The sequence below is a fragment of the Triticum aestivum genome, chromosome 6B, assembly GCF_018294505.1.
Source record: "Triticum aestivum cultivar Chinese Spring chromosome 6B, IWGSC CS RefSeq v2.1, whole genome shotgun sequence".
NCBI classification, from domain to species: Eukaryota; Viridiplantae; Streptophyta; class Magnoliopsida; order Poales; family Poaceae; genus Triticum; species Triticum aestivum.
The window spans coordinates 716,697,467-716,712,881 of record NC_057810.1 but is presented as its reverse complement, the minus strand read 5'-3'; the positions used below and the strand labels follow the sequence as shown (position 1 = coordinate 716,712,881).

The following is a 15,415-nucleotide window of genomic DNA, read 5'->3' as shown; positions in this document are numbered from 1 at the left end:
CTCATCGGATGAACCACGATGTCAAGGACTTAATCAATCCCGTATACAATTCCCTTTGTCTATCGGTACGATACTTGCCCGAGATTCGATCGTCGGTATCTCGATACCTTGTTCAATCTCGTTACCGGCAAGTCTCTTTACTCGTTCCGTAACACATCATCCCATGATCAACCCCTTCGTCACATTGTGCACATTATGATGATGTCCTACCGAGTGGGCCCAGAGATACCTCTCCGTTTACACGGAGTGACAAATCCCAGTCTCGATTCGTGCCAACCCAACAGATACTTTCAGAGATACCTGTAATGCACCTTTATAGCCACCCAGTTACGTTGTGACGTTTGGTACACCCAAAGCATTCCTACGGTATCCGGGAGTTGCACAATCTCATGGTCTAAGGAAAAGATGCTTGACATTAGAAAAGCTTTAGCATACGAACTACGATCTTTGTGCTAGGCTTAGGATTGGGTCTTGTCCATCACATCATTCTTCTAATGATGTGATCCCGTTATCAATGACATCCAATGTCCATGGTTAGGAAACCGTAACCATCTGTTGATCAACGAGCTAGTCAACTAGAGGCTTACTAGGGACATGGTGTTGTCTATGTATCCACACATGTATCTGAGTTTCCTATCAATACAATTATAGTATGGATAATAAACGATTATCATGAACAAGGAAATATAATAATAATCAATTTATTATTGCCTCTAGGGCATATTTCCAACACTGTCGACGAAAGATGTTGTGCTGCCGGAGTCCACCAACAGCAGTATTTCTTGTCCTTGCACCCATGCTTGCAGTTGTAGAACTCCAGGGTCAGATGAGCCGTCTTCAGCCTGACGCGAGAGAGTGCACAGGTTTTCTTCTTCAGAAACGGGCGAATCAGGCGGTGAGTCACCAGTTGGATCATCCATACTGAACGTCGCAAGCAGTTCGTCGACGATGTGCATTTGAACTGTTGGTGGGCACACATGATCTTTGCCCCAGCGTTCGCCGCACTTGAAACAAAGCCCTTTAGCTCGTCTAAACTGACGCAGAGCGGCGATCTTGCTTGTTTCAGACGAGGCCCGAGCTGCATCGGTCCCGCGCCTATCTTCAGAGCCGGCCGCAGGTGTCGCAGGTCGACTGATGAAGGAGGGTGGAGTCGATCTGACCGTGTGGCTTGGCCCTGGGCTGGTGTTGGAGAAACGCCTGTAGGGCAAGTCTCCGTCGGCCACTTCCTCCTGAAGTAGGGCCAGCGAACAAGTTGTGTCCAGGTCCGGTGGTCGCTGTACTAGCACCACCGCGCGTATGTCTGGTCGCAAGCCCTCGACAAAGCGTGTCAGGAAAAAATATGGGTGAGTACTTTCAGAATAAGAAATGAGGTGATTCATCAGCGATTCAAATCGCTCGATGAAATCTGCGACAATAGTATGCTGTTTAATTGCGTAAAACTGTCTGATGAGCATCTGGTGTTTGTCACGCCCGAATCAGGTGCAGATTAATGATGTAAACGAGTCTCAATCGAGCCCAATCAGTTTCTTCTGAACTGATTGGAGCCAGATGCCCGCAGGACCTGAGAAGTTAAAAATCGCCATGGGAACACGGTATGCATCATGAATGGCGAACATCTGGAAATATTGCTCACAGAGCGTTCTCCAGAGCTGCGGGTTCTCGCCATTGAACAGGGGAAAATTCATGGGAGGTGGGTTCTACCCCAAATTGGCGAGAAATGATGGAGTTATGGGTTCTGGAGGGGGAATTGTCAGGTGCTGAGACGTACCCGTGACCGGGAGTGCCGTAGGTGACTCTAAGGTCACCGACGGGAGCCCCCCAGTGAGATCGACGTCGCCGTGGCCATTGGGCCCGTGGAGTATTCCTCGCGCGTGCAACAGCGGTGGTGGGGGAACTTGGTGCGTCGCTCCACTCGACGAAGGCGGTGCGGTTGGTTGAGGAGGGGTCACTTGCATCAGGGCGACCGTGTTCTCCAGCTTGGTGAAGCGGGCTTCTAGATTGGGTTTCCATCGGAGGAGATCTTCGATCTGCGGTGTCTGTGCTTGCAGCTGCTTGAGGACGCTCGCGGAATCGCTCTTCGCGTCCTGATGGAGCTTGTCGAGGTACTCCTTGAGCGTCGGATCCATGGCGGCAAGGAGGACTTGCCGGGCGTGGACGCGTTGACGGGTTTCCAGGATTTCGCGGTGGAGATCGGTGGTGGTGGTGGTCTCTGATACCAGGATGTTAGGGTATGGAATCGATCTATTACTCTTCCTCAAGAATCAACTCAGTTCATGCATCGACAGAATTCCGTGGGGAGGAAGGGAAAGGGAAAGTAGGTGAGGAAGAGAGCCGCCGTCCTTTGCCTGATCCCTATGGATGCCGATACAGTCGATGCTTCCAGGTTAAGTAGCTGGTGGCGATGCAGTCAACGGGTCCAGTCGGGCCTGATGAACCTTCTGTTGGGCTGGACGATTCTTTTGGACCTGTTGGATACCCTTCTCGCCATGTAGCCGTCTCGGCCCGGGTTCGCTGCCATGGTGGTGCCTTGGCCCCCAGTTGACATGGCAGCGGCTACCTTGCTCTGCTTGCTCGTCACGGCGCTGACAGATAGATGCTCCTGTTTGCCGGTGGAGTGGCGTGGAGTGGACTCACGCGGTGCATGCGTTGTGTGGCATGTGATGGATCGATGCATATGCGAGCAGACCGCAAGCAAGCTGCATGAGCGCTGAGCGCACCAAACACACGTTTTTTTTTTGATTTGCTGCGACCGCTCGCCGTCCGATCCTATAATTTGCTGAGGATTTTCTTTATTATTTTTGTTTCTCTTCTTTAGCTTGTAAAAACGTCTTACATTATGAGACGGAGTGAGTATTTTACTTTCATTTCTTATATTTTAAATGTCAGATAAACCACTTTCTTACAAAATAAATGTGAAATTTTGTTCATGAAATATTTCAAAATTTTAGTTGCCCAACTAAAATACATTCATCATGCATTGCAAAGGAGGTAGCAAAGATTCGTTCCTTCGCTATGGTGGAGGCCAAGTGGAGGGAGCCGGGTGGAGACCCTGGCCTAGCACGGCACTGCCTCCAACCTTGGTTGGAGAAGCCATCTCAATCCGATAAATTGGATCTGCACGTACCTGCCCCTACCTGCCACACCAACCAACTATCGGTGTTTTCACGACCAACAGCATAGTCGAGAGAAGACTAATTTTATTCGAGGGGTGTGCAAGCGGCGGATCCATATGGCAAGGTATGGGACAGATGATTTACGCAGACCCAAGCCCTACGATCGAGAAGAATACGATCCTACTCGTGTCTTTGATGGTTGTGTTGCTCGAGTACTCACTGGCACTCGTGAGGATCGATGGGAAGATCTATTCTTGGGTTACATGCTCCCGGCCTCGGTGTAGAGAAAGAAGATGCGGGTAGGTGAAAACCCTAGCCCTAGAGTGATCTGGAATGTCTCCCCTGCCTGACCCTCCCTAGCTTGGGCTTGGTTGGATTACTCAGGTCGGGTGGAGGTGGGCTTGCTCCGCTATCCTGGCTTGGTTATGGTGGCACGTCCTTGCACTTGGACTTCTAGGCTTCGTTAGTTAACAAGATTCCTAGCAAGGGTCCCCAACATGCATTGTTGTCGCAGCCAAAGTCATCGTCGGTTCCCGGCTCTCGAAACACTTTGGTAGAGTTGGCGCGAATAGAAAAGAAAAGGAGTAATTCCATGAAAGAAATCTAGATTTTCACACAAGACACATGGGCTAGAGTAATTACCATCGTTTTGCAGGGTCGGGACGAAAAATCATCCCACGCAGGTCACGTAAAACGCCCGTATCGAATAATTTTGGGGGCAGCTGTAAATTTTTGGCCCGCGCCCGCCATATCTCCAGTCCCCCCTTCCGGTTCTCGTCCCCCCTCCTGATGGTATTAATGTTTTCTCTTGGTGATGTTCGTGGGAGCTTTACCTACAGCAGTAGAGCCTAGATTTGAGTGATGAATGTCAACACTTGTGTCAAGATTTCAGAATTCCTAGAATTATTACTCTCTTCGATCCATATTAATTGTGGCTGATTTAGTACATAGTAAAATCGTTTGATCTGTGTGCATAAGTGAGTTCATGAGTTCGAGTGAGTGGTGGTCAAGAACGATCAGCACACCACAAATGCCACGGATCTGCCTATCCCCGGCTTAAATACGTCAGAAACTGAACTAACTCACCTATCAGAATTGCACCTATCTACGAGTAATCAAATCAAGTTTTATGGTAGTTAACCTTCCAGATCATTAAGGGCTATAAAGTCAACATTTAACCTACTAAAATGAGGGGCAAAAAAAGAAATGCAAAGCTTGGCGATGACAAGAAAAGTAGAAGTCCAGAATGCCCCACATTCAACAAACGACATCTATGGGCCAGTTCTTTTGCTAGTTTTTTTGGGCTTCCAGAATAAGCTGCCCCCTACCCAGTTTATTCTAGAAGCCCAACCAAAATTTTCTTTTTAGAAGCCTACAATTCAAGTCTTAATTAATAGGCTTTAAAAAAAATGGTTGGGCTTCTAGAATAAGCTGGGTAGGGGGCAGCTTTTTGCAGCTTATTCTAGAAGCCACGAAAAGAACTGGCCATATAGTTGTGTCCTAGTCCATCCATACATAAGGAGGGGGTGAAAACCTTGGATCCATTCATCACATTAAAATTTATTCCACTTTATTATAATTTGCAGACGTGCATCATTATTTGTAATCCAGAATCTTTTTTTCCCTTGCATAGCATGGGAGCACCAATTATTTCTTCGTTAGTTATCGCCACAGTCGACGAACTGGTAGTTGACGGTGAGGTGGCCCTGCTGCATACCCACCCCGTTGGTGTCGATCTTGCTGAACACTGTGTCATAGTCCAGGTCCAGGCCACCGTTGCTGCACTGGTCAACGATCCTCACCGTAATCTGTGCGCCGGTAGCCGTGTTCGTCACCTATATATTCAGATTCAGATGATAAAAACATTAGCCAACACGTCAAATGATGTTCATCTATTCGCCAAAAAAAAGAAATGTCCATGTAATAGAGTAAAGAGGTTATTCTTAGTGGAAACACTAAAAAATCTGGCGTCCGATCTTTAGGCATGGCAAATCTAACACTTTTTATGGCCATTTACATTGACGTGCTGATGACAAATTTAGTTTGCAAGAACACTAACATTTTAATAAAACAAACTGAAGCAAATGTGCAACGCTCATCAACTAAACTTAACATCCTCAAAAAACATAATTTATTATGAAAAATGTGACGTTAAATTTATAATGGAGTCCTTAGTCCTTACCTGGAGGCACTTGCCGCAGGATGCCTGGCCAGTGGGCCCAGCGGGCCCGCAAAAGGCAGTCCAGCCATACTTGGAGGGATGGGGCTTGCCTGCGCCCTGGGCATGCGCCCATCCGTGCGCCCCTGATACGTGTCGCCCATCCCTGCCTCACCTCGTGGGGCCGTTTTTTGTCACAGAAAAAAAAATCAAAATTATCCTTCCTAATACACATCGACCCGTAATACTTGCTTTACCCCAAAAAAAAGACCCGTAATACTTGCTGATCATCAAAACTGAATAGAACTATGGAGGGAAATAATCCCGCCCAATCAGATCTCTTAATCCCGCCAAAACAACATCCTTATCTCCAAATCGCATTGGAATGGACCAGAAAATATAAAGATTAATAGAGCCTGCTGAAACAATCAGGAGACTCTTTTATCATTCATCAATCAACATCGTCAAGCAGATGCAACGTCTCTGAGTCTGGAGCGACCTAGAGACTGAAGCAAAGGATCTTCTTGTCCTTCCCTGATGGCTTCTCTAGAGGGTGGTCATGGGAACCATGATGATAATGGATCAGAACCACCAACAGTGAGATTCTCGTTTGTATTCTTCATATCCTCCTTTTCATCTTCCTAGTGATTGTTTTCTTCATATCATCCTTTTCCCTGATGGCAAATAAACATGGTTGTTAAATATCTGTGTTTTAACTAAAATGCATATTAATTGATACAGGATGTGCAAGAAACCGCAGCTAGCAATGCGAAAGATCGTATTAATAAAAGGGTACCAAAGATTGGAATGAACTTTTTATCTGATGAAGAGGCTTATTCCTTTTATAACAAGTATGCTGAAGTTATGGGTTTTAGCGTCCGGAGAGGCAGTAAGCATAAAGTAAAGAACTCCGATACAATACAACAGAGAACATTTTTCTGTTCTCGTCAAGGTATGGACCACTTGCAATTTGTTTGGAGTATAATAATTTTTATATGCACTAAGACAATGATTTAAACTATTAGGAACTCGTGCTGAAGATAAGAGAGAAGATACATTCAGTTATAGTAGGCCTGAATCACGATGTGGATGTAATGCACATATGAAAATAAGTCTTAGGAATGGATTTTATCAGGTTTACGAATTTGAGGAGACACATAACCACATTCTTGATACTGGAACCATGGCCCAGTACTTGAGATCTCACGGAAAAGTGACCGATGCACAAATAGCGGCTGCAGAGGTCGCAAAGTCTGTAGGCATTTCTAATAAAGCAACTATTGATCTTATGGCCAAAGAAGCATGTGGACAAGAAAACCTTGGTTTTATCCCTCAAGACATGAAAAATCGTTTGTACTCAAAAAGAACATTGCAAGCAGCGAAAGGTGATACAGGGGGAGTGTTAGAATACATGGAGAAGAAGGTAGCAGAAGATGTCAAGTTTTTTTATTCAATTCAAGTAGATGAGGACGATTTGATAACTAATATATTTTGGGCTGACTCGAAAATGGTCTCAGACTATGCAACTTTCGGTGATGTTATAAGCTTTGACACCACATATAGGAAACTAAATGATGGGCGTCCATTTGGTTTGATTGTTGGGGTGAATAATCACAAGAAAACTATTGTGTTTGGTGCTGCACTTCTTTATGATGAAACTGCTGAAAGTTTTGGTTGGCTTTTTAGAACTTTTCTAAAAGTTATGTCAGGGAAACATCCACAAACAATTCTTACCGATGAAGATGCAGCAATGGCCAAGGCAATCAGTGAAGTCCTACCTCACTCTCACCATAGACTTTGTGTGTGGCATATGAATCAAAATGCTTACAAGCACCTTGCTGGAGTTGTTCCAGAATATAAGAAGTTCAATAGTGATTTCCAGCACTGTATCTATGACATAGAGGACGAAGAAGAATTTATAAGTGCATGGAATGATATGCTTGATAAGTATGGACTACGTGAGAATACATGGCTCCAAAGGTTGTTCGAGAAAAGGGAGCAATGGGCACTAGTGTATGGTAGAAATACATTCTCTGCCCACATGAGCACTACCCAAAGAAGTGAAAGCATGAACAATGAACTGAAGCGTTACATCAGTATTAAATATGACATGCTTACATTTTTCGAGCATTTCGAACGGCTTGTTGCAGATAAAAGATTTGAAGAAGTGAAGTGTGACTTCAAGGCATCACAAACTACTCCGAAGATGAAGGCAGAAAGTAGCTATATATTAAGGCACGCTGTAACTACATATACTCCAGCAATATTCAAGATGTTTCAGGAGGAAGTGCTTCTGACCCTGAATTATGACACATTCCTTCGTGATGACAGTGATACAGAGCAAAAGTTTTACACGGTAAAATTTCATGACACAAAACGTGAGCATGTTGTTAGATTTGCTCCAAATGAAGAAAGGGTGAATTGTAGTTGCAAGAAGTTTGAATTTGCTGGAATTCTATGCCGTCATTGCTTAAAGGTACATGATATCAATAATATCAAGCATATCCCTGAACAATATATCTTGAAAAGGTGGACAATAGACGCCAAAGTTCTAGAGATAACAAGCAATCGCAATCTACATGAGGATCGAAAAGCAAAAATGTCGAACTACTATGAGGAGTTGTGCAGAATGTTTGTCAAAATAGCTGCTCGTGCCTCTGAATCGGACGAAACATATGATATGGTTGCTAAATGCGCAGAGCAGCTAGCAGAAGCTGTGGAGAAATAGTTGAAAAATAGAACTGATCCTGATCCTGATCCAGATATGGGGGACTCCTCTGTTTCGCGAGGTATATATTGTACTATTGATTGCATAGAGTTTTGTATAAGACTTACATTTTAATTTATAGTTGCAGGTCCGCTTATCGACTCTAGTAGAGTTTCAAAACACAACGAGGGGCTTGCCAAGCCAAGAGGTATCAAGGAGAAGGAGAAGACTACACGAGGATCAGCAAGACCCATTTGTGGATTGGAGAAAGCAATAACAAAGAAGAAAAAGAAGAAGACAGATGATCCTGTACCTGTACAACCTCAAAGCACATCAATGGTCTGAAACTGTCCCACTTTTTTCACATAGAAATTTTAATTTTACTCACATTTATCCATCACTTTTTATAGGGTCATTTGGAGCTTATGGCAAATCAGATGGGCGCACCGCAATTACTGTACAACCCATTCCTAAATGCTTCCATGCACCCAACGCTTGCTAATACAATTATCATGTCAGCACAACCCGCTGGGGGTTTAGAGAAAGTAAAAACAAACCAGGAAAAGAAGACCCATGAATCTTTACAACTACAACCTCAAAGCGCATCAACGGTATAAAACGATCCAATTTGTTTCACATAGAAAAATTAGTTCTACTAACATTTATCTATCGCTTTTTATAGGGGTATTTGGATTTTATGCAAAATCAAATGGGTGCGCCGCAATTGCAGTACAACCCATTCTTAAATGCTTCAATGCACCAATCGCTTGGTAACACAATCTCGATGTCAGCAAAACCCAGTGGTCGCTTGGCGAAAGGAAAAACAAAAAGGAAAAAGAAGACAATCGATTCTTCACAAGCACAACTTACAAGCACATCAATGGTATAAAACTGTCACACTTTTTTCATAGAAATTAATTTTGCTGAAATTCATCTTTCACTTTTTATAGGGTAATTTGGAGGTTATGACACACCAAATGGGTATGCCCCAATTACAGCACAAGCCATTCCTAAATGCTTCAGTGCAGCCATCAATTGGTAATACAATCTCAATGCTAGAGATAGCAGAAACAAAACAAAAGAAGACTAGTGATTCTTTACAAGTACAACCTGAAAGCACATCAAGGGTATAAAACTATCCTGCTTGGTTTACACAGAAAATTTAATTTTATTGACATTTATCTATCATTTTTGTAGGGTCATTTGGAGTTTATGACAAATCAAATGGTTGCACCGCACTTGCAGTACAACCCATTGCTAAGTGCCTCAATGCAGTCGTCACTTGGAAATACATTCTCGATGCCAATGAACCAAAGAATGCTGGAAGGATTCCAACAGTACAATACACTAATGGTATAAGCATTCTACTTTGTCATGTTTTATTATCATTTCGAAACTTCTGCATCATTAAACTTTGCTACTTTTCTGCATAGGGTCATCAAAACAACCACATCTGCACCGATTTCCAAGTGCACAACTCGGCATTGCAGCAACAGAGTATTGCAACCTCTTCCTCTACTATAATGACAGGACAAAATCAAGTCATCTTCCATGAACAGAAGCCAACTTAATCAATTTGTCATGAACAGTTTATAGCTATGGCATGACTGCCGGTCCTGCTGCCAGCTCGATTCACCTTTCCTACCCCATCACCACCCCGCGTGCTTGTGGAAGATGGAAGGATGAAAGGATTGGTCACGCCAGAACAAAATTTCTCACATTCGCTCGTTAAGACACTCCATTGTTAAATAAAAAGCTCTATCCCATGTACTAAAGCCAATTTAATCAATTTCATAGATGACACTGGTTTTCTTGTTATTTGCCATGGATTTTTTTATTTTATTTTATTTGGGGATGCCATGGATTGAATCGAATATCGAACAAATTATCCCTATGCAGTGAAGTCGATTTTAATTGACACTATTTTTCATTAGAACTTGTTATTGAACATCGATTGAATAGAAAGCAACCAAATTATCTCTATGCCCACAACCATAACTCGTGTTCCTAGCCAACAAGCAAGAAATCAAAGATCAAGAGACCAGCAAAGCAAAATAGAAAATTTACCTGTGTGGCTGTGTCGTATCTGTTGTGGAAGTAGTAGAGCTGAATCTCTTGATGAACGAACGAAGGCACAGCACGAGCTCTCCACCACGAGCCTGCGGCGTCCGGGTCTGCTGCCTCCGCCTATGTGTGGCACACTCATGGCGGTACAGAGCTGCTGCGCCACCCGGGATCCGCCGCCTCCATGTACGGGCTGCAGCGCTCCAGCTAGTCGAAGCAGTTGCCCTACCCACTATCCACCTCCTCCAGGTCGGGGCTGGAGCGCTCGAGCTCATGAGTCTCTGCAGGCAGCTGCGCCCGTCCAAGATCCACCTCTCCATGGTCGGAGCTCTCGAGCTGCCCCTGACTTGCTGCGCGCCCAAGGAGAGAAGAACATGGCTAGCAGCCGGACAAGATGCAATCCGGCAAAAGAGAAGTCGCCTCCTGAAGTAAGGGAGCACGGGGTGGACATCGCGGCGGCTTCATCCCCTCCGTCCTCCGTGCTCTACTCCATGTCCGATCTCTGACGGGAAAGAGAGAGAGGAGTAAAGAGGTGAAGAATACGAGAGGACCTCGCTGGACCGAACAGACGTGTATTAGGATTGGTATTTTGTTTTTTTTTCGCGGCCAAAAACAGCCACGCCGAGGAGATGCCGGGATGAGCGACACGTAGCAGCGGCGCACGGATGGGCGCACGTACGCGGCGCAGGTAAGCCCCGTCCTACTTGGAGCGCCAGGCCAAGGACATGCCGGCGTCCCATGTGGCGCAGTAGGCGCTGGCGGTGTTGAGGTCCCAGTTGATCTTCTCCGGGTTGTAGAAGTTGTAGGTGGCGCGCACGTTGGACGCCGACTGTGCCGCGGCCATGGCGGCCGCCGCGCACAGCAGGACCACCGCCAGTGCCACGCATCCAGCCATCGTCGCCTTGGGATCAGGATGTGTATGCAATGGTCAGTGGCAGCTTAGCAGGGAGCGACGGAGATGATGTCGGCCGGTGGAGATGGGAGTAGCCTTTTCCGGCCGGGAGCACTATATAGAGTTGAAGCACCGGCACGTATGGTGGAATTTTCTTTCCCCATGTGCAGTTTTTCCACATCTCTGGAATCATGTGCATGTGCCAACAAAAAGAAAAGGAAATTCATAGATGAGTCAAGCTGGACGTGGACATCTTCCACGCAGTTTGCCTGGCTGGTTCATTTTGACCACAACTTTTCTTGAAACAAAACAGTTTCCTCTTTCCACATTGATGCATTTTCACGCAATTCGTTTTTTTTTCTATCGGTCCACACTTTTTGTACACGTGTTCAGCTATGCATCTTACATTCAGTCAGTTTTGTCATGCTAAATCGTACTCCCTCCGTCCGAAAATACTTGTCATCAAAATGGACAAAAAGGGATGTATCTAGAACTAAAATACATCTAGATACATCCCCTTTTATTTATTTTGATGACAAGTATTTCCGGACGGAAGGAGTAGTAGTCTAGCGCCAATCACTGCTCCTGATCCCGTCCGCCCAGCTCCAGAAAGGTTGGCCGATCTGCATGCTAGCTTGGGCTGTATCGGGAAATAAATGTGAAGTGGAAGAAGCCCTACTGAAAAAAAGGGCTGCTTCACAGCTTTGCCCAGAGTCAAATTACGTGAGCTCGGCAAAAATCACGTAAGTTGGGTACAGCTCTCAGCAACATGCCGGACTCGGCACAGGAAATGCTGTTGCTGAGAGTCAGGTAAAGAGAACTCACGAACAGTGGCCGAGGCAGAAAATATGTATCGGGGGCCAAGTTCTACTAAAACAGGTTGGGGAGGGCCAAAGTGTTGAAAAATAGATATTTAGCAGCAAATTAGTACTGATTTTGCGAAATCCTGATGTTAGGGAGGGCCAGGGCCCTGCTAGCCCCCTGTCTCCGCCACTGCTCGCCAAACAAAATAAACTCGGCTTGCCAAGTTCTAGAACAACATAACTCGGCAAAGTTTTTGCCATGTGGCGATATTAGCAGTTGTTGTCTACTGCGTCACGGCAGGCCGCTTTTGCCGACTACCTACATTATGGACCCGCATAGATTTCGTCTGCCGATTAGAGAGGCTTTCTAGTTGAAAAAACTGAAGAACGGATTGAAAGACTATATGCCAAATATAGATTCCAACATTCCCAATTTACGGCTCTTCCTCCTCTTCGTTTATCTTACGGTGTTCCGCCGAGTGAAGATCAAAGAGGAAGCCGACAGAATTGAGGCAAGAGGTTGCATATGCCATTGATAGTTGCTGAATCAACGCGAGTCACCTGGACATGAAGAGATAGGGGGGTTGGGGGGTCAATTCACGATTATGTTAGATTTGTTCGGGAAGGAAGAGATTAGAAATTCAAACGGGTAGATAGAATGTTCACCTTGATATTTAAAATTGATATTTATAATGCATTTAAAAAAATGTTCACCTTGATTTTTAAAAGCTTCATGTTAAAGAATAATAAAAAAAAAAGTAGTGTAATCAACGAGAAAACAAAATGAATAACCATACATGTGGGATTTGTTAAGGGCTGCAGTCGTCGTCATGGGATTTTTTACACCCTGGCCTCGGCCACCCATCTTGGCGCTAAGAGGTAGCGGGACTTTGCATCTTCAAGAGTTTTACGTCCTTCGTCTGTTCTACATTCTTCGTCATCGTTTATTAAAATAGGGATTATGTTCAAGACTAAGCATATATCTTTCATGCACTAATGGAGCGGCAATATCATGACCCCATATCAGTTATGACAAAGTGTGACTATTACTGATTAGTTTTAAAAAATGTGATAATTTGTGAAAGTCATTGGATGTGACATCTCATAAACTAACTTCTTCCAACCTCTATTGGGTGAAAAGTAGCATTTTCCTAAGTTCTCCTATCATAAAATCATGCCCACATGTTTATACTAAGCATTCTTACTTTGTAGCAACTCAACTTTGCCATTAAGTATGTTTATTTTGTCCATACAAGACACTTGTTCGTAAAAAAAACTATAAGGTGCGCATGCTTTTTAAATGTTGTCTTTAACAATGAATTTGTTCGATAGTATGTGTAGTACATTACAAAAGATTTATAGTGTTTGATAAGTATATAAGAGAGGATCTTCCAATGGTATATTTTGTATCAAATAATCTTTATAGTTGTACTACTTTCTAGATATAACTATCAAAGTTGTATTAAGAAACATTTTCTTGTGCTAAAAGAAAACTTTACTTTGTCGCAATATTTTTACTTATTAAATAATTTGGGATGATCATAATTATATTTTTCTCGTAGTGGATTGTTACATCCTAAACTTAAGCAAACCAGTATAATTACATAGCCACCTTTTATTGTATTATAGTGGGTTTATATGTGCAGTTAAATATCTATAAATATTTGTGGGGTTCTTTAGAGGATATGAATTTATCGAATAATTTGGTAGATGCCTCTAGAGTATAAGGGTGTGTTTGGTTCATAACCGTATATTGTCCAAGTTAGCCACATGTATATGTGGCAGATGTTTGTCACTCCAAGAACTATGAAATGCCATGCCTCCTGAAGCAACATGCCCCTATTGTCATAGACTTGTATTTTCTTCCCAATGTTGCAACATGTCGCCCAAGTTTATCAGGTGAACTTATTTATGGATTGTTGCAACTCAATGATAGTGTGAAAAATTCCACTATGGGCCAAATTCCGCAACTCAATGAAAGGAGTGTCCGGGAGATGAACAAAGTCACACAGTGCGGTCCTTGATGGTGTCTTGGCTAGGGGGGCTCTCATAATGTCGACTCCTGAACTAGTGGGCAGACCGAGGTCCCCCATGTCAGTTCCGTCCTAGGCCACTCTGGGCAGCCCATGGCGATTACAAGAAAGTCTAGAATACTTCACGTATACTCGACGCTAGATCCGTGGAGGACTTTTCCTCCCTGCAAGTAGCCGACTAGGATCAGGTAGCCCTAGGACCCCCGACAACTATATAAACCGGGGGGGGGGGGGGGAGCTCATATAAACATTACAATCTCGTGGTAGATTATCTGTACTTTGTACACCCAACACAATAAGACAATCAGAGCAGGACGTAGGGTGTTATATCCTCATGAGAGCCCAAACCTGGGAAAAACCTTGTGTCCTTGTTACCCTCATTCAAGACATCTGGCTTAGGATCAACTACCTCGAGATCTATCGGATTTAGCTCTATCTGTGGTGGCCCTTGCATGTCCTGCTAGGTGATCATCGCAGATCGATGCAAATCAAGACCAATTAGCAGGCTGGGGCCGGTTCGACTTTTGTACCTGAGCAAATGTTCGTCTTCGGCAGCACCCTCTCTTCGCCAACTCAAATGGCCACCTTGGCCAAGTTGAGTCCTTCACTCCAGGACAGACCATCAGGGATGGCAACATGGAGTATACCCACTAGTAGAAAAACGACTTTATGTGAGACTCATAGTCCCGGTTTGTAAACGGACTAGTACTAATGTGACCATTAGTGCCGGTTCCAATGGCTAGGGAGGCGGGAATCATTAGTCCCGGTTCATGTTGAACCTCTAGTACCGGTTCTTGACACGAACCGGGACTAAAGGGGCGGTGGCAGGCCGGTGTCAGACTGGTGTCTGGCTGGGGCCCCACTAGCACCTTTAGTCCCGGTTCGTGACACAAGCCGGGACTAGAGGCTAACCTTTAGTCCCGGTTTGTGTCATGAACCGGGACTAAAGATGCTCCTATATAAACCCTTCGTCGAGCCCGAGCTCTTTATTCTTTCCCTTTTCTCTCCTCTCTGTTCTTCCCCTCTTGCTCGAGCTCATCCTCCATTTTTGCAAAAATTTGTCATGGTTTGAAGGCACCCCATCCATCCAAGTGTTCACAAAGGTCAGACCCTTTGTCCTTTCATCTCTCGTTGCTAGATTAGCTCTTGCAATGCTCTATAAGTATAATGATTTGTGGGTTTTAGTTTGGGAGTATTTATATGTGCTAGTTTATTTGATTTATATGCATTTTGAGCTCAAATTAACTTCTTAGTTTGCATGTGTAGGTATGTGGTTTACTTAGTGCATTCCCGTCCCCATCCTAACCACCGTCGATCGCCCGCACCGTCCCGTCGCCGGCACCACCTTGGTGAGCCTCTTGTTCTTATCCTTTTTATATAAAAAAATTCATGTTTGTGTGATTTAGATAGTTACTTGTATAATTTTCTTACCCGTACGTTGTTTGTTATACATAGTGGCATGGTTTTGATATCCGTCCCCGTCGGCCCTCGTCCGGTTTATGATTCTTATGTGCTATATTCTCTTTTATAAGTATTTTTTGCAATTCGTTTTTATGACAAATTATGCCCATCAAGTTGACATAGATGTTTTTATCTAGGAGGTATGTGAACCGAAAATTCCTACCGACCCTCTTGTCGAGAGGTT

The 15,415-nt window shown here is 44.3% G+C and overlaps 1 protein-coding gene across 1 annotated transcript; it reads right to left on the bottom strand.

Moving 5' to 3' along the window:
• Positions 1 to 4,771: 4,771 nt before the first annotated feature.
• Positions 4,772 to 10,937, bottom strand: LOC123135151 (pathogenesis-related protein PR-4). Its single transcript, XM_044554246.1, has 4 exons — positions 10,747 to 10,937; position 8,141; positions 5,296 to 5,364; positions 4,772 to 4,948 (listed from the first exon to the last, which is right to left on the bottom strand). The coding sequence occupies exons 1-4, from the start codon at positions 10,935 to 10,937 to the stop codon at positions 4,772 to 4,774; spliced, it is 438 nt and encodes a 145-aa protein (XP_044410181.1).
• Between the last annotated feature and the right edge of the window lie 4,478 nt (positions 10,938 to 15,415).